Raw genomic sequence first — 21,255 nt, 5'->3', positions numbered from 1 at the left:
ATTGCATGTATTCTGAAAACAAAAGCATTGACAAAAAAAAAACCCGAGAGAAGCTACTGTTTCCTTTTAGTACTGCATATTTTCCTTACCTTTGGGTCTTTGGCACAATACTTCATAATATCCCTCCAGTATCTATCCACAGTCTGAAAGAGACGCCCCTCTTCTGGCATCTGTCGCATAATATCCTCAGAAGAAAAAATGGGTTCCAAATAAAGCCACTGTGCTTGCACTTTCAGCCATTCATCAATAATCTCCTGAATTTGAATTAAGTGATTTTCCCATTCCTTAATAAACATTTAAAGAACGTTACCTTAGTATTTCCAAACAAATAATGTTAGAGAGAATAAATACAGGAAAGGTAGACACTGTGGTACTCTAGTTCCCAAGGAGAAAATAAAAATGTCTAGCAGTGAACAAAACAAAAGAAAAATATTTAGGAGTATTTAGGTTTTTCCATGTATACAGATGGCCAAAGGAGTTCAGAAAGTTTAACTTACCCGGAAATGAATTTTGCAAAATGCAGTTTATCACTTCAGTGCTATGATCTTTTAACAACTTAATGGTTAAGTAATACCCAGGAAGCTAGCAGTGACAAGTGCTGTTTTATCTCCCCGCAGCAAGGAGCTCTTGGTTTGCAGCTGAATTACAGCAGGGACACAAGAATATCAGAAAGGCCACACTAGATCACAGGAGAGATCCAGCCAGTCCAGCATTCTGCCCCTAATGTGAACAATAGGAGATACCTCCGGAAGAGGCTGGAGAGGTTGCCCGTAAAGGGTAAATACTACCTATGACCACTGAGCCTGCTTGAACCTGAAGATTTCCTACATAAACCAACAAAAAACTAGGGAGAGTAACTGCAAAGCAATTTCACCAGCTTTTCTCCTGTCAGTAGTCATGGTGTTAGCACCACAAAGACTACTCTAGCCCTGAAAATACAAAAGCAGGTGTAAAGCGATCCCATCATTGTTCTGAGGCCTGATTAAAAAACCTTCTACCAGCCCTCAAGAGGTTTCCTTACCCAGATGAAAACACTATAGTTCAAAATTTAAGTCCAAAACTCAAGGATTATTAAAAATAATCAAAACATAATTCCCAGTTATTAAGCAGCAAAGTTAAAGACACTAATGGAAATAGTGATTTTGCAAAATATGCTAAAAAATAATCACATTCTCTTAGTTGCACTTGAATCTGAATGGAAGAGGGAATTCCAACACAGAAATAATGTAAGTAGGACTTACGTGAACTCAAAAGAATCTTGCTGAAAAAAATCAATGAAAGCATTTCATTAGCAAGTCAAACAATAAAGCTGTAATACAATTGGCATACTCCTACAATATAGTTACCCTGCAAATAAAAATGGTTTAAAAAAAAAAATAAAAGTACTCATCGTACCCTGATTTCTTTATCAAACGGTTTAATGAAAGGTGATCCTCTCATTGTCTGAGTTTTCGTAATCTGATCATCGAGAACAGATTGAATGTCATCCACTGCAGACAGAATATAAGTACCAGTCTCATGATACACACTTGTATTGAAGGAAATTGAATCCCAGGTTTCCATCATGGCATGCATTGCTTTCTCTAAGGAAAATTCCTACAGTTAAAAAGAAAATAGTTTATTTTAGTCATTGCATTATTTTTTTTCCAGCTCACTAATTCAATATATGAGCTTATCTAGCTGAATAAGCTATTTTGCTCAAACAGCATAAATTAACTTCTTAGTATATAATTTTCTAGTACACAGAAAGCAGTACACTAGGGAAATATTAATGATGCAACATGAGATAAAAATGTTTACACACTCACTATTACCATCTAACGGGCCAAAGTCTCAATAAACCTCTTTTGTTGCATAAGGGCAAAGAGAAAAAATTCTAGTAAGCCATAAAAGCCATCACTATGAGACCTGATGCTATATTTGTCACTATCAAATCTCTATGCTTACCTTGCTTGCACCTACACTTACAGCTTCAAACTCCTCCAAATAAGGGGCTAGATTCTGCTTCAAAATTTTTCTCAGGGTAGTTCCAGAGTCTGGTGTTAAATCATATCCTACTATATTTGACATCTGCTGCCAATGACGAGTTCTCATGCCAGGGTTACAAAAGATAGTCACAGTGGGAATATTCTCCTAATTGAGGAAAAACATTTACAAGGTAAAAATTGTGATGTGCATTATTTCTTAACTTCTTAATCATCTTTGATGTGCATTTAAAATTCTGCTGCAGTAGCTGATGACATGAAAATCTTTTCTGAAAAGTGCAGATGGATCCATTCAGTCACCCATTCCATTTCTAAATAATTATAGTAAATTACTGAAGAAGAAATATAAAACTACTAAGCAGAATCTTAGCAGAAAAGAGAAAAGGAACAATTTTTCAGCTATATTATGTTAAATTGGGCTTCCATTAACATCACATATAGTCCCATTTCAAAATTCCCAATTACATCCTTAAATGTTTCTCTGCATCCAAAAATTACTTTTCTCCTGTATGCGTCTACTCTTTAACAATTCACATTCCTAAAACTACAAAGATATCCAAAATCCAGTTTTATTAAAATCAATGGGATGGTACAATCTGGAAATGGTATTCAGAGCTCTCTCTCTCTCTCTGTAATAATAGGAGTCTCTGACACTGCATCATCTACCTATAGAGTGCTGAATTTAGCATTTGTCCCTCAGCATCAAATATTAATATCCCTCACCTTTTCTTACCTTAAAGTCTTTAATCTGCTCCAGAACTGAAGAACACATTGTAAGAGTTGGATTTGCTTTTGTTTCTTCTTCTGTCTTCTCTTCTACAGTTCTGTGTTGTGATGTCTTTTTCCACTCCTGTTGAATTTTCTTCTGCTTTTGTTGGAAGAGTCTTGACACTTTGTGTATCTCTCTAAAAAACTCATCAACCTCAGCCTCCATGCTTTCCCCATTTAGTTCCAAAAAGGTACCATCCATCCATCTGAGAAAAACCACAAAGTTGGAAAACAGAATAACAAATAGTCCACAAGTAATTAACACTTTGTTTTGCAACACAAACAAGACATAGATTAATAGTTATTTAAATTAGAGCAAAGCTCTTGTTTCCAGTTATTGTCATTCTATGTAAAATGCTAATGCACAACTAAAGGTGACTTGATCACACTCTTCTGTGTATTTGTGTAATTCTCTCAAGTCAGTCACATACTGAAACCAAGTAATTGCATGGATTGAGAAATATTTAAGTTAAGCTCTGGATAGAGATCAACATATGACATCAAAATATACTAGACTTTTGTATTTTCAAAAAAATCCATACTTTCTAGCCATATCACGTTATACCTTCCAAAGAGTGCAGGAACTGGTAAACAATCTCACTTAATTTAGACTCAGACATACTACAGTTTTTGTGATAGGATCTAGCCACCAGATAGCAATGTAATCATTTGAGCATGTCTACAACGCATTTTGGACAGCCATGAGGTTAAAAATGGTTTTCATTACACACAGATTGTGAACTTTCTAATTGAACTTCTTTCTTTTCTGGTATACAAAATGGCTCATTGCTAACCAAATTTTTTCTTCCTAATACATTTCTTTCACAGAGTTTGTCTTATTATAGGCTTCACCAGCATGACCAATACAATTAGAACCCAATATGCGATATACTCCTTTGCATTACATTAAAAAAAAAAAAATAAACAGACATTTTTTCAAGCTGAATTAAAAATAACAACCCTGATATATAAGTTATATTACTATTATACTTGGATTGCTAATAACAAATAAATGTTTATAAGAAAACAAATCCATATTCTACATCTGACATGAACAAAACCAGCATGAGCATTTTTCCCACCCTTCACCATTTAGCTTCACGAGCTGAATTACCTTTTTTCTGCTCGTTGCCATTTCAGTATAAGATGAAAGAGTTTCTGATATGGTTCAATCTCAACTTTTAAGTTGTTGAGGAGTGGGAAGTCACTCAGTTTCCACTCGAGCAGAGTCTCTTCTTTATTAATAAGAACTACTGTTTCATCAGCCTCCTGTATGCGTTTCTGTAAAGCCCTAAGGTCAGCCACATACTGAAATAAAATAATTGTATGTCTTGAGAGATAACTAAGTTATGCTTTGAACAGCTATCAAAATAAGATATCAAAATATAATAAGCCTTCGTATTTATTAATATTTTAGAAAACATGAGTTAAAAACTCATCTTCTTATCCTTGAGTAGATAAACTGTGAAGAACCCAGATTAACACTACGAAAAATAAAGTTGGTTTTATCATTACTGAATTTAAGACTATAAAACCTCTCAAAATGTTTGAGCTTTAAAATTCACTGTTCCAGGAGGCAGGCATACACATTCTTATGTACCTGATAAGGGCAACTGGGATTTATTAGCTTAGGATTTCTGTTTTGTGCTTTGAAGTGTTTTGTTTTTAAAAAACAAAATTACTAAGCACAATTAAAGTGCAAGACATGCTCTGGCGATTATAAAATACTTCTAGAAATTTGCGAAGTTTTGGAGCCAGTGGTCTGCACTTCATTAGCAGAAAAAAGAAGTTTTGAGGTTCATAGAAAAAAAAAATTAAAAAAAAAAAAATCAAATTGCTACCAATCACTCTTTCTAAGCTGCTTTTTTTTCCTTCACTTCCTCAATATACCAAAAACAGGGAAGGAAATTCTGATTCCACCGAAGTTATTTGCAAATAATGTCACTGGGGCCCGAATTCCATGCTTTATATAAACCAGAGCAAAAAAAATCATTCACTTTATACATCTGTAATATCTCAGTCCTTGCTGGGATTACCTTTCAGCTAATTTAAACACAACTTTATAGTAAACTTTCCTTTAAGTCAAATGTTATTGCCAATGTAAAACAAAAAGGGGGGGTGGGCAGGGGTCATTTTAAGAGTTTGTTCATTGTGGCAAGAGGATAATAAATATTTTAGTTGACATTTGGTAAAATAACTGATTACTTTTAATTCTAAGTTTCTTCCATGACCCTTGTGTATTAAACACACAAAACATTTCTACCCATTTTATACTAAATGTTAATCAGACCTGTTGCATGCAATCCAGTTCTGAGTATTCTTCGAACTCTGTCACAGAACGTGTCAGCTTGTCTAATTCCACCATCAGTTTCTCACATTTATGTATTAGTTCTTGCTCTCCTTTACGTTTAGACTGTTCAATCAGCTACAAAACAATTGATTTTTTTTTTTAATGGTAAAAAAGCAACACAAAAGTGATTGTAAGTCCTTTCAATGATTAACATACATAGTACCATCTAAATTAAACATTTAGCACAAACAGAGAGAAAATAAACAATACAGACAAGTTATTATCCTTACAATAGTTGACATGTCTTCAGGAGTTGCTTTCTACATGTCCCGTTTAAGTGTGTGCAACCTCTATATGTTAACATGGAACCTTTATCTCAATAATCATAGCAGTTACAATTGCCTTAAAGGCCTCCTTCAGCAATGAGACAAAAGACAAGAAAAAATAGAGAGATTTTCATTGATGGGATTCAGTGTTTTATTGCCAAAAGAGGACATCTACAGTTGTTGAAAGCCAATGTTATTCCAGACATATCTACTGCTATAGAAGGCAGAAATTCTAGAACATAAGACCACCCTAAAGCACAGGGTCTGCACACAGAGGGGTTATTTTGAAGGTACCAAACAAGAAATCAACCGAGGCAGAGGAGATCTCCTAAGACAAGGACCTATTGCCATGCAAAAATTGTGAAGCAGACAAATAGAACTTCTCCAAAGACGGAACCAGTCTTTTCCTACTGCATTAGAATCAGAATGGACTCATATCTGAGAGTATAAGATGCAAATATGCAGACTCATAAAATCTTGATGTAAAACTATTCTTGTCCTCGAGCTCTAGCACAATGCAAGTTGCTAGATAGTCAGCTACGGAGACATACACTCCTGAGGAACTCTTGTTAAGCCAGATACACTCTGTACTATCATTTTCATTAAAAAGAATTTGAACAAGCATCATAGACTCTCTGTGTACAAGTAGAAAATTAATTTCACTCATTTATTTTTCAGGATTAAAAGAATGATAACATGCAAACAAAATATTTTGCAGACATACAACGTACCCAGCTTGGGAGACAGCTAAGTCAGAGGCATATTTACTACCCTTGGACATACTCCTTAGTATCTAAATAAGACTTAGTGAAAGAGAAGTCCTCAATTGTGATATTTAAAAGATATTGGTATTTTTATTTTAAAAAATGTTAATTGTTAATTCTTAAACATTTTGAGAAGAAATTATTAAATTTACACTAAATTACAATAGAGGCAAGAGAACACCAAAAGGCATGACTTACTGTGTCATAGCCAGAGAGAAAGAATGCTAGCAAGATGAATACAGACAAGTGGAAGAAAAAGTAATCTACAGTCACACAGAGAAAACTAGGTGTTGCATATTTTCTATTAATGATTGTTACCTAAAAAACACAATTCCCACTGCTCTTTTATTGACAGAACAAAATACCGTTTTAACTAAATGACTTCCTGTCCAGAGCACTAACTCTTATTAAGGGCCTGGCAGTTACATTTTCAGTACTAGTCAACTGCAGTAGTGAATTTTCACCTTCCTATGAATTACCTAGTACTGACCACAACCAAATTAAGATAATAACACTTGCTGAAGGTTTTAAGTTACAGCGACCATTTTTAAATTACTCCACAAAAAGCCCTCTGTTGATACAAAAAACTGGAAATATGTCTAAATTAGTATGGTTCACATTATATGTGTAGATACGTTTAGCCTGCTGAGGAAATAAATAGCTCAACAAGTCTAACAAGCCAAAATATACCATAAACTAAGAAAATGCTCTTACATGATCATGCTCATCAAAAATAGGGTTAATCTTCTTTGGCCATAATAGAGCTGTTGCATTCAGTGCAATGTCTTCAGGAGCAAATAAAAAAACATCTAAGAAGTAATTCATTTGCCGAGAGCAATCCTATAAAAAGAGATTTCACAAAACTTTAGTTATCATAGGTCTGTTTAAAATTCAGGGTAGGACAATATTATCTACGAAGATAAAATAGAAGTCTGTATTTCATAGACTTTTCAGAATTCAGAGCTACTTCAGCCATTTGAATATTAATATTCAAAATACATATAAAAAGTTATTCAAATCCCTGCCCCGTTTGTGAGCTTATTTCTCTAAATATGACTCCTGTGGCCTGTAAATCTACATGCAAAAATCCTAATAATATTAAAAAATATAAAAAAATATAAATTCTGCAGAACAAACGTGTTATATTTACACACCTATTACCATAACAGAAAATCTGATACATATCATTATAACATATAGCAAAGGGCTTCTTATCCAGTAACGTTTTTGGCTGACCCACACCTTACACAATTTTTCAATTTTGTTCTCTGAGCGCTCACAAAGTACTAATGCAACATCATCCATATTCTGCTCAAATAGTAAATTGCTTCTTGTGTGTTTAAAGTCATGACTGTTTTTACACATAAAATTCTCTGTACACTTGCGTGTGTCACATTTTCACAAATAGCTTTTTAAGCAGCCCTGAAGTAAGTCTTCAGGTACAAACAACACACTGAGTGTCTTAACAATCTGCTATGATTTATTAAAAGCTGTATTTCCTCACTGACATGCAGAACACGTGGGAATGGGGAATAAGAAAGAAAGGCATACGACAAAGAATGAGCTGGACTTCCCACTTCTCTCTGAAGTAACACTGAGGGTACAGTTTATTCATACATGAAGCGTGATCAGACAAAAGTCTCTGCACTCCAGAATGACTTCTGTATTTGTATAGGCCAGCACGTTTGGCAAAAGATTAAGAATTAAAGGATAGTCATTTACCTTGATTCTTAACAACAGATCCTGAATACCTTTGGTTTTGACCTTCTTTATGTAAGCTATTGTTTCCACCATTTCCTCTGTTGTCTCAGGAACTTTTAATGCACGTTCCTTAATTGCTTCAAATTCCCTGCATATCCTATACATTTATTTAACAGAAAATATCAACATTTTAAGATTTTAGTTTGACTGGCTTCAAGCTCAGCTTTAATGGAATTAAAAGTCCAAATTACTTCATTACTTCAAGTATTACCCCTGCACAAACTCCATTACTTTATGAAACTAAATAGGAAATATGACTAAGTCAGTCTAGAAAAACACTGTTTATTAACTTGCAATAATTGATTTGTTTGGATTTTGGGGTATTCTTTTGCAATAAATGCTTCAATTACTTTTGGTAAGTACATGAACTTAAGTACAGTATCATTAGCATACACACAAACACTTTCCTAGTAAATATGTTGTCATTTTGATAATGCGGAATCACTATAAAACTTGACTATAATTGTACATTTTAACCAAACAATTTAATATGACCTCCCTCATCATTTAATCCATACCTGCAAAATAACCTTAAGAATTGATCAGTGTTATTATCTGTCATTATCTATGAAAACCTAGAGGTATCTGTCGTGTAATAAAAGAATCTAGCTAATCTTTCCTTTGACAGTGCAGTAGTACTGTATTTCACACTTAAAAAGCCAGAACCGTAACGAAGCCCTTTAATCTTTTAGCTCCTCCGTTATCTAAATCTGTTAGTAAGTTCCCCTACTAGTTTTTGAGTCTAAAGCAGAGGAAAAAATACATCAGCTGGTGCAACTTGCATCAGAACACTGGGTAGCCAAGAGTCTTCATTGAACAGGAGTACGGTATATTTACATTTCTTCTACACATTTCTACTATGTATTTAATGCATACAGTATTCACAAACAGAAAATTCTACTTACTTTTCAGTTTCCTCTCTGTGATTCGCAACTATTCTGTCCATTAGCATTTTTGCAAAGGTGTTTGCATTACTAGCCAAACCTTGCTTTAAATCCTCACAATTCAAACAGATCATAGGGAAATGAGCCACCTCTGGTAAACTCAAGATTTCCTTCTTGAGGGTGAAGAATTCATCTATGAACTTCAGAAAAATGTTAGATTTTATCCTTCAGAGCTGTTATTTAAATACTTGGCTACACATACAAGTGTGACACATTGAAGAAAATAAGTAATAATTTTTTCTATTTACTACAGACTTTTAGGGAAAAAAACACTTATGTTGTAGATTTGTAGGTAGTCAACATAATTTTTACCTAAAGGCTAAGTACCCATTACCCTCTGTTCCCTTTTTATTATTGCTGTATACATGTAAAAATTATAAATAAAATGTAGAATTAAAACTTACAGTGGTATATTCATCAAAACTGTGTTCTTCTGCTTCAAATCTTTCTATCCGTGCCTGTGCAGTTCCATCTACAAGCCAGCCATACCTTTCAACTACAATTCAATAATATTATATTAATATTATTATAACACATACACTGTACAGTAAGTTACTTATTTCAAAGAAGTAACACAGTTATTTAAACACTCTTCTATCACTCACCATAGTTTTCAAAATATTCCTTTGGACCTTCTAAGTTGTCTCTGATAGATTTTTTTAGTGTAGATGTGGCCCATACTATGACATGATTAGGAAGCTCAGTGTCCAGAGTTGCAGTGCCTCCCATTAGCCAAGAACGTATTGTCTGGATCTTCTAATAGAAGTGCAAGTTCTGATTATTTAAATTTTAAAAAGCAATGCAGGAATACATATATTTTAAAAGCAAGTTGCAATCTGCAGAAGACACTCTATCAGAAAAGTATGAGACCATAATCACGACCAAGGCCAGGTGCCTCATGCACACCTAGAATGACCCTGATTAAGAAAGTTTAACAGCAAACATGCAAAATGGACAAAAAATAATTATCCAGTCTTACATAAAATTAAATTATATCCTATGTGCAAACACACAAAACTAAACCCAAAACACTTCTCTGAAAGTACCATCATGTACGATTAAAGGCCAATACTAAGTCCACAGGGATACATCTAAAGCCCCCATAAAGGCTGCCTTCCCTGGAGTCACAGATTGGTTCCTAAGACATAAATCTTTAGATATTGTATGTATTAGTTGTTTTGAGGCTTTTCTTTTTCCTAGAAAGAAAAGGAATATCAGCTCTAATTTTCCTTGTCTGTCTCTGAGGATCTTAATTATTAATGCAAGTTTATTGTAAATCATCACACATTTAACTAAGGTGCTAATTATATTTCTACACAAAATGTTAGTTCACAGAAAGTATACACTGCAAAACTACTCGATTTTCAATGTTAAAAATAAATACATAAATAAATTAGAAGATGTAGTTACCTATACTTAAAGCACTCTCAGGTTTTCTAAACATACCAAAGAAGAAAACAAAAAGGTTATCTTCTAGCTAGTTTTCTTTCCTGGGTAAGTTTTCAGCCTGACTTCTATTTAATGAACAAGCATACAATTAATTTGTAGACATACACACAGATTTGCAGATTAAAACAACAGGCTAAAACAACCAGTAGCTGGTGTACCAATTTTTTACGAACAAGGAATAACAAAATGAGTTTCAGAGCCTGGAGTTCTGCTGGGCATCAAGATTCACAATGTGACCTGCAGAATGCTCATGGAAAATAAATACCTCAAGTTGCATCTGTTCTCATTATCATGGTAGTCAGAGTCCTAAATTACTAGTATTTTCATGTATGGAGAAACTTAGCAGTTACATATTTAAATAAAGATAAAAGCACACCTGGAGAGTCTGTCCTATACGATTTACTATACACAGAATTGCTTCTTCTAGGTCTTGGAAGCTTGGATAAAACTCCATTTTCTTTTCATCAAGAGTCAATGCCATCTTAAATAAAGGTAGACAATTTCTGTCTTCAGGACCAAAAAGTTTCACAAAAGCTTCAACCGTTCTTCTCAATAATTCTTTCAGCTAGGTAATAACATATATCACCTATTAGTTGAAAGAACAGAAATCCCCATCCCACTTTCCCTTCATTCAGCAAGCCAGGATTTCCATTTATTTTAGTACTTTTGGCCTGATTCATAGATAACTGTAGTAATGTGAATTTTTCTAATGACTTCAGTGGGCATTAGTCCCAACCCTTAAAGGACGTAAACTAATGAACAAGTGAACAAACATTTCAGTAAAGCCCATGCATTTATTTTTGCTACAAAAGTAAGTCTATTACTAATACATGCTTTAAGTATAAATGAAATATCTGGAATGCATTTTCCTCTGACTTTTTTTTTTTTTTAATATGACAATGATTTGATTAGACTATTGTTCCATCATTTTTCTACACAGTAAACAAAGGTTTAATCCTAAAAATGACTGCCTTCTCAAACTGCTGAACATATATATTCCCACTGACTATTATATTCTTAAATAGAACAATGTAAACAACAGATGCTTTAAGTTACTTGGAAGTTAAAGGATTTTTAATTTTCTGTAAACTAAGAACTTTGAAAAACAATTGTCTCAGTCTGAAATCAGTGATTTTATTTGAATGTTCTTGTTTTATTATTATTATCAGGAAATAAAACAATTCCTAAACCAAAAAAAAATTAACTGAGAAACTTCATATAACTTCCATCTTGTTATAAATAATCAGGGAGAAAAAAAATTAACTTGCAAAGCATTGTGGTCCCATTTTCCACTGAAAAAAATTGTGTTTGGAAATTTTGCAGAACTATAGCTACTTGCATACACCACGTTGGCAGAGCTGAACTTTCAGTCTGTTTGTGTAGGTATGTTTGCTTTCAAGGGAGAGAGACCAGGTTTTGTTCATTTTGCTAATATATGACACATATTTGTAGTGTCAAGATCAGTGATAGGAAGGGTCCTGAGAACACTGAGATATTTCCTTCTTCAAGCTAATTACATTCTAGTTAGTAGAATGAATAAATTTCCTGTGTCTAAAAATTAGAAGAAAAAGAAGTAGACAAGACCACGTATTTATTTTAAATAAGGGAAGTTAAAAATATTTAACACTTTGAATACTTTACTGGATTATATGCAACAGATGGCTAACAATGATTAATTAAACAGGCCCCATATCATATAATGTGCTGACTCATTAAAATTACCTAAATTTCACTTTAAGTTTATCACAGAAAGGAAGGATTTTTACCTGATTAGACATAAGTGTAGCCACACAGTTATAGAAAGAGTCAACCTGATCTAACTTTACACCATTCAGTGACTCCTTCTGAGTAAAGAGACTGACCACTCTTTGATACCATGTATTCAGTATCTTCTCTTCTGCTTTAGAACAGCTTAGAGAGACATCAGTCTTTAAAGAGTCACAGTCAATTGGCCCTTTCAATCTAGAAAAGAAAGTTACAGGCAACTTCATAAACAAAATTTAAAAAATCATGGAGTAAAGTAACAGTAATCTATACTATATTACAAACCCATTCTTTTCTAGCAGAAAGCACAGTGGGAACCTAAGCATCACTTCTGTAGACTTAAATGAGAGAAAAAATACCCCAAACCCCAGGAAATAAAGAACAGTTACCAGAAAAAGTAATGAGGAAAAAGATATTAAAAATTATCTTTTTGAACATTATGAAAATGAAGTTCCAAGATTAAAAATAAAATTCAACTGATGAAAACCAGAAAGAAATCTGATCTTTAGGGTTAGCGTAGAATTCCCTACAGATAGTAATACTACTAGAAGTCAATTTTTCAAATGCTACTTCAACCAGACTTCTGTGGAGATCATGGCATTAAGATTAAATAAATAATGAAGAGACCTTTACAAAATTAAAGACAAAACATAAATCAAAAGGTCTGATACTACCAGCAATTTAAGCACCAATAAAATATTTATATGTAACAGAGAGAAGAAAAGTTAAATGTGTCATAACACAAAGTAATCTACTCAAAGAACATTAAATGACACGTTGAATAAATTTATTATATAAAAACCCCCTATGATAAATAATAGAATTAAACAAACTCTTCTTTACCAGCTTCAAAAACCTATAGGGGTTAATAATTCACCAAAACAGACTTCACCTGAAACTTGAGAAATCCACTATAAGAAAGGTAGAGAATGCTGCATAACCAAAATCCAGTAGAGTTTTCATTGTGGGGTGGAGAATGTGCAAGTTGGAAAGGATTTGATTTTTTGCTTGGATAAAACTGTTATGCCACGGTCTAGAAAAATCCAGGCCTCTGAAAGAAAAACCAAAAAAACAACCAAAACAAACAAGCAAAAAGTGAAGAGCTCAAGTAATACTTGAATAAAACATTCTTACATATAAAAAGTAGTATTAAAAAGCTTGTTCCCTAACATGGGTAGTTATTTAAGAGCCAACACATATCCATACACATACACAATATGATGCAGTGGAAGCCATAAAGATATTCTGTCTCATCAACCATGTTTTATACTCCAGAGTATTTTCAGATCACCTGCTTTTCCTGAAGCTCTTTCAATGTAAACTTCTAACTTCACCAATAGCTAACAGGAAGTATTTATCATCAATATTTAGATGGCACACATTCTGATGCTTCAGCAAATTGTGCAATTCAGATAATTATATTCTGTCTACCTGAATTCCTCTTCCATTTTGGCAGAGCATAATAGCCTTTTGTTCGGTCTCAAGGTTTCACCTCTTAAGACCAAAGTCGTATGAAATCTTGGCATTAGATGCAGTTTTAGCATGTTAAAGTACTGTACAATGCTGCTGTCTGCCAGTAAACTGCCCCATACACACACAATTCATTCCAGAAGTGGCTGCAATATGACTTCAGTGTCTGGGCACTCAGAGCCAGAAGTCTCATCTGCAGTCATTAGTGCTACTCTATGTAACTGTAATAACAGTAATAAAACACTGTCAGTGCTAAACTTTGTAAAGCATTCAGATATAAGATGCTCAAATGCAAGATCCTCTACAGGCAGAAAAAAATGTCTCATTGAGGGACTCCAGACTTAATATTGTGCCATAATTCTCTTCATGCAGCTCAACGAGAACTTCACTTATGCAACTGAGTGTGTTTTGCCAGTGGGTTATTTGCTAACTTAATCCACTCACAGAGGTGATAAAGGCAAAGGTGCCTCCTCTTCATCCTCAAGTCCTTTTACGTCTGGTTTAATAAGAACATTTCGCACTAGAAAAAAAAAAATATATGAAAAAGAAAATTAAGCCATATTCAATAGGCACTGTACTTCCTCAGTCTTTCTCCAGATTGAACCAAGCACATAGTAGGATGGAAAGGTAACTCTATCATCCACGTCTTCAAAACACATTCTCCCAAAGGTAACTCAAAATCACAGCTTCTGCTAAATATCTATACAGATTCAGGTGGCTTAATTCCAATTCTGTCCCCTATTCATGAAGGTTTACAGATAGACTAGTGTTTAAATAATTAAGTACTTTCTTAAGTAATTTCTTCACTGAGAGTGTGGTCGGTCACTGCAACAGGCTCCCCAGCAAAGTGGTCACAGCACCAAGCCTGTCAGAGTTCAAGGAGCATCTGGACAATGCTCTTAGTCATATGGTTTAGTGTTAGTTAGTCCTGTGAGGAGCAGGGAGTTGGACTCGATGATCCTCATGGGTCCCTTCCAACTTGAGGTATTCTATGATTCTAAGTACTTACGGCAATTTTGTTTAATATAATTACAGTGGGACACTACACACATACACATAAGTATCCCACTGATGACATTACGAAGACGTTAGTCCCATGTTAAATTGTGTATTTTTTTAATCCGCATTTTAAAAAAAATCAACCATCCACCAAAATATTGACAAAATTTGGCTCAATTTCAGATTTCAGATACTATAAATGTAAATAAAAAAGACATTAATACATGTTTTCAAGGGAATACACTTTCAAAATTCCAGTTCATTAACCTTTTAAAAAAGTTTAAAAATTGAAGTGAGTTTTACGAGTGATATCTGAAAACAGCTAATTATCTTTGCAGATTTTTATTGCGAACTTCCCCATGCATAGAACGCAGCATCAGAAAACTTATGGATGTGCTTGTGGATGAACAGCTTAAAAAAAGCTGCTGTTCCTGAAGAGGCAAAAAAAAGAATAACTAGTACATTAAAAGTTTCTACTTTCGTTAGTAGAAAACAGCAATACATTCTTGCATCAAATTAACTAAACATGTTAAAAAACTTAATGAAATAAGGTCATCAGCAATCAACCTTTTTCTCATGAAGTCTACAGCTGCCTTTTCTTTGCTTGAACTATACCTTCAGCTGGTTAACTTTTTACTAGTCCAAATAAAATCACCAAGTTTTGCCTTAAACATTACGGCCAATACACATCTGATGAGGCAGAAAAAGAGAAGTCAGTGGTTAATTAAAAGATCATGCCTGGCAGAAAGAACAATCTAGAAAAATTATTTTCAGTGGGAGAATATGGGACAGCTTATAATATATATACACACATTAATATACTAATATTAGTACTGTGTAGTTTCTGGTACTTACCCACACATCTTCTCATGCTCATTTCATAATCCCTTATTATCTCCCCTAAAAGCTTTTCAGCTAACAGCTGTTTATCTTTGCCTTCCACAAGCGACTGTGGCACCAATGTGAGCATGGACAATAACCACTGCTGCTGAATGGGAACCACCGGATTACTTTGCACACGCTTCTTCATAAAGAGATAGTTTGTCTGAAAGGACAATATTGTCAGAGGTATAATAATTGGTTATGTAAATATTTTTGCATTAGGCTTGACAATGAAGTCGCTTTATTCACCATGGTTGGTAAAATGGTCTCCCTGTCTCAATGCTTAAATACAAAACATTGTACTTTTTAGTATGGCATTTTCCTTGGTTCTCTGCTGAAGTTTATGACTGACAATAAAACAGTTCCAGGTTCATGTTATTGCTCTTCGGACAAACATTTATCTGGCAAAAAGTATGTACAAATAGGGGTTTTTTTTGCCAAAGAAATAGGTATTTATGCTTTTGAGTGATATGTTTGTTATAAAACAAAAAGGGATCTGAATCTCTATAATGTTCAGAATGAGTTTACCTAACATTGGCTAGGAAAAACAGATGTTCCCTTAAGGTACTTAATATAAATATTTTAATGTTAATTTGAGTTTAAAGTGGCTCTGAGAGATAAAGTCTTATTTTAAAAACTATACACAAATTCCAGGATTTGTACATATTCTTCAAATCAGGTGAACAATGTCAAAAACTACTTTTTGTACAGGCTGAAGTACGACCTATGATCTCAACTGAAAAGATTCTGAAGCCTTTTCTAAGTAAACCTTTAACTAAGGTTTAGATCAAAACTTAAATTACCGATGGACGTACTTTCTGTAATAGAAAAATACTTTCCTTCTATTGGACCACAAGAAAAGATTCCTATTTTGCCTTCTATTCCATTTTTCCCCAACAAGACTACTAAAAAAGCTTTTCCTGTTTAACCGCCATTAATTCCACATAACATATTCAACCCCTCTGAATAGAGACCATTCACTCTTCTACTCTAAAAAAGCAGAAGAAAGAATTTAACTCACTCTTCGTTGTTTTTGCTCACTGTTCATCTGTATAAAAGAGGAACAGAAAATCCTAATGTATTAAGAACATATAAACAAACAAACAAAAAAATCAGAAATATAAAATTTAACAAATATTATTCCTAAATAAAGACTTTACTCTGTAGATATACAACTATCAATTTCAATGGGATTACTTGAGCATATAAATACATTTATGAATTACTAAGGATTGAGATAAGTATCTTTAAGCAAATACTACGTAGTAAGAGGCATACATGCCCCAATAACAAAGAACAAAAGAGGCAACAGTTAAAATATTAAAGAAATACTTTCTCACAGTGGAAGGCAGTTCTGGGATAGGGGGTACAGGATCTCTGTGATATTTTTCTTCCATGGATACATGATAGACTTTTAAAGCTCGATCAATTCTAAAGTAAAACATAGAGTCAGAAGTGCAGAAAAATGACAAATAATATATTAAAGATAATGGTACCATTTTAATTGATGCAACCTGTTTTTTCATGTTTACCAACTCTTTGATCACTAAAAAGTAAGGCTGCCTTTACATACTCTGTCTTCTCTTATACAAAGAGCCACATTTATCTTGACTACAATCACAATATATATATACGCCTTGATTCACCTCATCCAATTGCCCAGTGCTCCTGTCAGGATTATATCTTACTTCTCCTCAACCAACTACAACAGATCTTGTCCAACTGTACTATGGGGAAAAAAAAAAAAAAAGAAAAAAAGAGAAAAGTGCAGAACAAAACTCCTAAAGCTGTTTATTTTAAGACCAACTCTTTTTTACTGCCTGTGGTTATAAACTGCTACATAACTATCAGGAAACTTTAAATGGTTAATGTTGGCATGTCCTGCTGATCTTACGCATTACAACATTTCAGTCCATCCTTTTGGGATACACTCTGTACACATCTTGCAAGGACTATTTCAGCTTTATCTGAATATAACTCCGCTAAAAACTCCCAAGTGGAAGTTAGACTCGCAATTTCAAGTACACACTCAAATCATTACTTCATGGGACCTTATTTAAAAGACAGTTCACTTTGTACAAAAATGTAACTGAAGCAATGTTGCAGCAGAATATTCACTGTTTCTCAGATGGCTGGTGAGCAGTCATCTTACTGCGCAGTAAGTTACCACTACAACATAGTTGACGTTTTCAGCATACTGAACACCTGCATTCTAAAAACTAGACTCTACTACTACAGGTATCATTGAAAGGTCAGGATTTACTTTCCAAGAACTAAAATTGAAAGACTTCTTGTTTGTTAGATTTGTATTATAACAGCCTTTAAACTACTAAAAGAAAGGAAACATCTTTCTCTACTTTTAACTTCTATATATATTAACTGCTTTCTATAACTGATTGTTGCTACCATTATTTAAAAAAAAAAAAAAAAAAAAAAAGGAAAGCCCCCCCACTTATCTTTGGCACAAATCAGATTATCACTTCTGTGATAAATTATTCTCAGACTTCAATCCTGCAACTCAGTTTTATACCACTGCCTAGCTCCAATGAAGCAAACAATTTGGGACACATACAAGTATCTTTGAAGAAAAAACAACCTGTAATACTTGGCCGCTTAAAAATTTAGCCACTGAAGTGGAACATCAATTGCATAGGAATTAGTTAAGTAACTGGTTACAATCACCAAATCTAGTCACAGCAAATGGAATCACTAAAACCCCACACCAACAAAAATAAAATTATTGGTATCAGGGACAATACTAAAAATGGGTTAAATTAAGACTGTGTGTAGGTCTTTAATTTCCATTTCTTCTCCTGAAGGCCAAAACAATTCTCTTCTGTGCTTTTTAATCCTATCAAATACCATTAGATTTCCTTATCTTTTTAATCTTCTACATGGAAATGCAACTTGCTATATATTTCATACTACTACTACAAACAACGCAACCTTAGCCCACATAATCCTCATGTTTATGCCAAGATAATCAACACATCTAGGGATTCTTCACTAAGTTCCTGAAAATAATGTAGGTATTTCAGGAATAAATTTCTATCAAAATAATAAATAAATAAATAAACCCAAGCCGAATTTTCTATTAGACCTACAAAAATTACATGAAAGCAACCTTTTCCTATTGTCTTTCCTCCTTTGCAAATTAAAATATTGAAAGGCAATTTTATGTGAATTTACCAATCATCTTGGCAGCTGTGCTCCTCTGGCAGTGACACAGATCACTAAGCCCAGCAGCAAATGCATTAAGATAGTGACAAAGAAGCCTGTTACAAGTAGACCCATGTTTGGATCATTCACACAAAAGCAAGCAAGTAATCCAGACTTTGATTCTCTTTGAAAAAGGTTTTCATAAGAAGAAAGGATTTTTTTCAGTCTATCATAAACAACGTTCAAAATGTGAAGGTCGCTTTCTCCTCACAACTTACCCCAACAAACATAACTCAAGCAGATTTTGGGTGCCATAAAGGAAAAAACAGCAGAGATTCCATCAAACGCCCTTCTATTATTAATGATTTTAGATGGAAAATGTTCAGCACTGCAATAGTGATATCAAAAACCTCTAAAATTAACAAACACCATTATTATTTCTCATATGTCAAATGTGCAATGTTTCTTTCATTTGAATTTCAACATTTCTTGAATTACATGAAACTCACAGTAACTGATTAAGCATCTTTTGCTGTTCATTGCATCTTCGGTATGTCAATAGTTTATTCCGTAACGGTGACATATCAGATGTGACTGATGAAGGTAAAACAGTGGGAAGAAACAAAGTTCTCAAAGTCTTTTTATTGGAAGGTGGTACATCCGAATGTGGCATCTAAAACAATAAAAAACCAAGATTCCAGAATACAATTAATCCTGTGCAGAAAGCAGTTTAACAGATGCATGTATTAAGTTGAATGCATATAAGACGTAAAATGAGGTAGCCTCAGGGATCTCCACAATCTAGGTATGAAAGTTTAGCTTTCAGAAAACAGAAAAATACTGTATATGCTAAAATGGCAAAGTTCATCGGGAAGTGTGTACATACAAAGTCTGCAATAGTAAAAAACAATGATACAGTTCTATTAACTCAAGATTAGCACATTGCATAAAAGTAGAATTCTATTACAAATCTCTTTAAGTGCTAATCTACCAGCTGCACACAGCACAGAAGACACCAGAAAAGCAGCCTATTAGCCCCCCTGGCAGACTGCAGTGGACTGGCCCTGATGTAGGCACATTTCCTGTTCTGATGGGGCCTGAGACAGCATTGCTGTTTCTGTGGCTTCAGTAGGTGACCACCTACTCCTTTCTGGTCTGGTCACTAAAAAAAATTACTGCCTCATTAAGTCCACCCATGCTAGATAATGTGGAACAAATTCGGACAAGGGTGGCCTCTAAAGTTCTGAGGAGAAAAAATGCCCAAAAGAATCCTGGATATTTGGTATTACTGTAAAGATAAAAGCTGCAGTAAATTTTCAAATACAAGATCCTAGAATTCTACTGAAGTGAGAGGCAGTCTTTAAAGGAAAAGAAACCAAATCATAATGACATCAACATAGACTTATAGCTTCACCACAATGTCAAACAAATGGGAGCAAAATTATGAGAAAGTTATTGTTTAGACACTATACCACTGCTAAAGAGAGACAGGAAAAGTGCAGGAAGTCAAGAAAGCATTTCGATAAAAACAGTACCCTATTCTGTTTTTCATGTTTCTCAAGGAAAAAAAAGAATTAAGCTTACTTTCTGTGTGCAAAGTAGTCATTAAAAGTTCTATTCCATACTTGGAAAGGTTAAGAAACTGCATCATCATCTTGTAAAAAGCAGTGTAAAATTGGAGACTATTCAGAAATAATTTTGTGATGCTGAAAGACTTGTGGTGAACTTAGCAGGGTGCTTGAGAACTCTATCTTGCATATAAACATATATTCCATCAATAGGCCCTAGTGATAGTGTTTCATGCATTTACCGAAGGCAGAGCAGGGCACAATTTCATTTCAACTGCCTGTTTATCTGAGCTACTGGAACAAGTGCCTCTGTAAACACCAAGCAGGTGCTTGACAGTTGCTGCAGCAACTCTGGACTCTCTAGATAATATTCACTTACAGTATGCCAAAGTGTGCATCTTCAGAAGCAAGGCTAAGTTGAGCAAAGACTAAACTGAGATTACTAAAACAAAAGAAGCAAGCAAGGTGTTAATGTGGCTGAGGGGATGTGCCTAAATCCTGGCTTGTGGATGCAGATTCCAAATGAAAAGGCCGCTTTTAATTTGGTGGGGTGGATATGGGATTCAAGCTAAGCAGATGGTAGTTTCGGTTGAGACCACAGTTTTGGGTAGTTGGGCTGTGCAACAGGAAAGTGGAGACAAGTATGGGTTTGAAATAGGAGTCCTAGTTTGGGGGCGGGATGAAGATGTGGAGCAGATAATTGGGTAACCACGGTTAAAGATACTTGGCAACCAAAGTTTGATAATCACCTCGTATAAAGACAGAAAAATAGAAAAAAAGAAGGAAAAGAAAGAAAAAAAAACTGTTGTGTGACTGGGCTCAGGTTCACTAAAAGACTATCCTTCCATAGCGGCTTAAGTCTTGCTTGTGGCCGAGTATGGCTATCCCAAAAGATTCACAGTAGGGTTCCCCTGGAAACACGATGCACAAACTCACAACTGCATTTCAACAGGTTCTCACAAGGGAGCAGAAAGCCAAAGCTACCTTCCAAATTAGTGCTGCGCCCTAGAAATGAATTCAGCCGGGTGGAGGCATCACAAGAAATCAAGCTCAGCTAAAGAGAGCCGAGTCGGTATTACGTTTTCCTGGCGCTCCCGCAGCCCCGCAGCGCCCGGGGACACAGCCC

General features: G+C 34.5%; 1 protein-coding gene across 1 annotated transcript in view; it reads right to left on the bottom strand.

The window, feature by feature from the left end:
- The window catches only part of LOC104072213 (dynein heavy chain 12, axonemal-like), a gene marked incomplete at its 5' end in the record, with an annotated part of 33,912 nt that extends 14,678 nt beyond the window's left edge, over window positions 1-19,234 (bottom strand). The window contains 18 exons of the mRNA XM_009579028.1: window positions 90-284; window positions 1,396-1,596; window positions 1,948-2,133; window positions 2,719-2,959; window positions 3,868-4,061; window positions 5,044-5,178; window positions 6,848-6,973; window positions 7,856-7,991; window positions 8,800-8,978; window positions 9,243-9,334; window positions 9,444-9,594; window positions 10,664-10,852; window positions 12,054-12,249; window positions 12,944-13,102; window positions 13,966-14,041; window positions 15,376-15,565; window positions 16,743-16,833; window positions 19,071-19,234. Coding sequence (XP_009577323.1) covers window positions 90-284; window positions 1,396-1,596; window positions 1,948-2,133; window positions 2,719-2,959; window positions 3,868-4,061; window positions 5,044-5,178; window positions 6,848-6,973; window positions 7,856-7,991; window positions 8,800-8,978; window positions 9,243-9,334; window positions 9,444-9,594; window positions 10,664-10,852; window positions 12,054-12,249; window positions 12,944-13,102; window positions 13,966-14,041; window positions 15,376-15,565; window positions 16,743-16,833; window positions 19,071-19,234 — 2,901 coding nt within the window. The remainder of the gene's footprint in view (window positions 1-89; window positions 285-1,395; window positions 1,597-1,947; window positions 2,134-2,718; window positions 2,960-3,867; window positions 4,062-5,043; window positions 5,179-6,847; window positions 6,974-7,855; window positions 7,992-8,799; window positions 8,979-9,242; window positions 9,335-9,443; window positions 9,595-10,663; window positions 10,853-12,053; window positions 12,250-12,943; window positions 13,103-13,965; window positions 14,042-15,375; window positions 15,566-16,742; window positions 16,834-19,070) is intronic.
- Between the last annotated feature and the right edge of the window lie 2,021 nt (window positions 19,235-21,255).

The sequence above is a fragment of the Fulmarus glacialis genome, unplaced genomic scaffold, assembly GCF_000690835.1.
Source record: "Fulmarus glacialis isolate BGI_N327 unplaced genomic scaffold, ASM69083v1 scaffold41665, whole genome shotgun sequence".
NCBI classification, from domain to species: domain Eukaryota; kingdom Metazoa; phylum Chordata; class Aves; order Procellariiformes; family Procellariidae; genus Fulmarus; species Fulmarus glacialis.
Note: the sequence above shows the minus strand (reverse complement) of the source record. Positions and strands in the feature narration are given on the sequence as shown.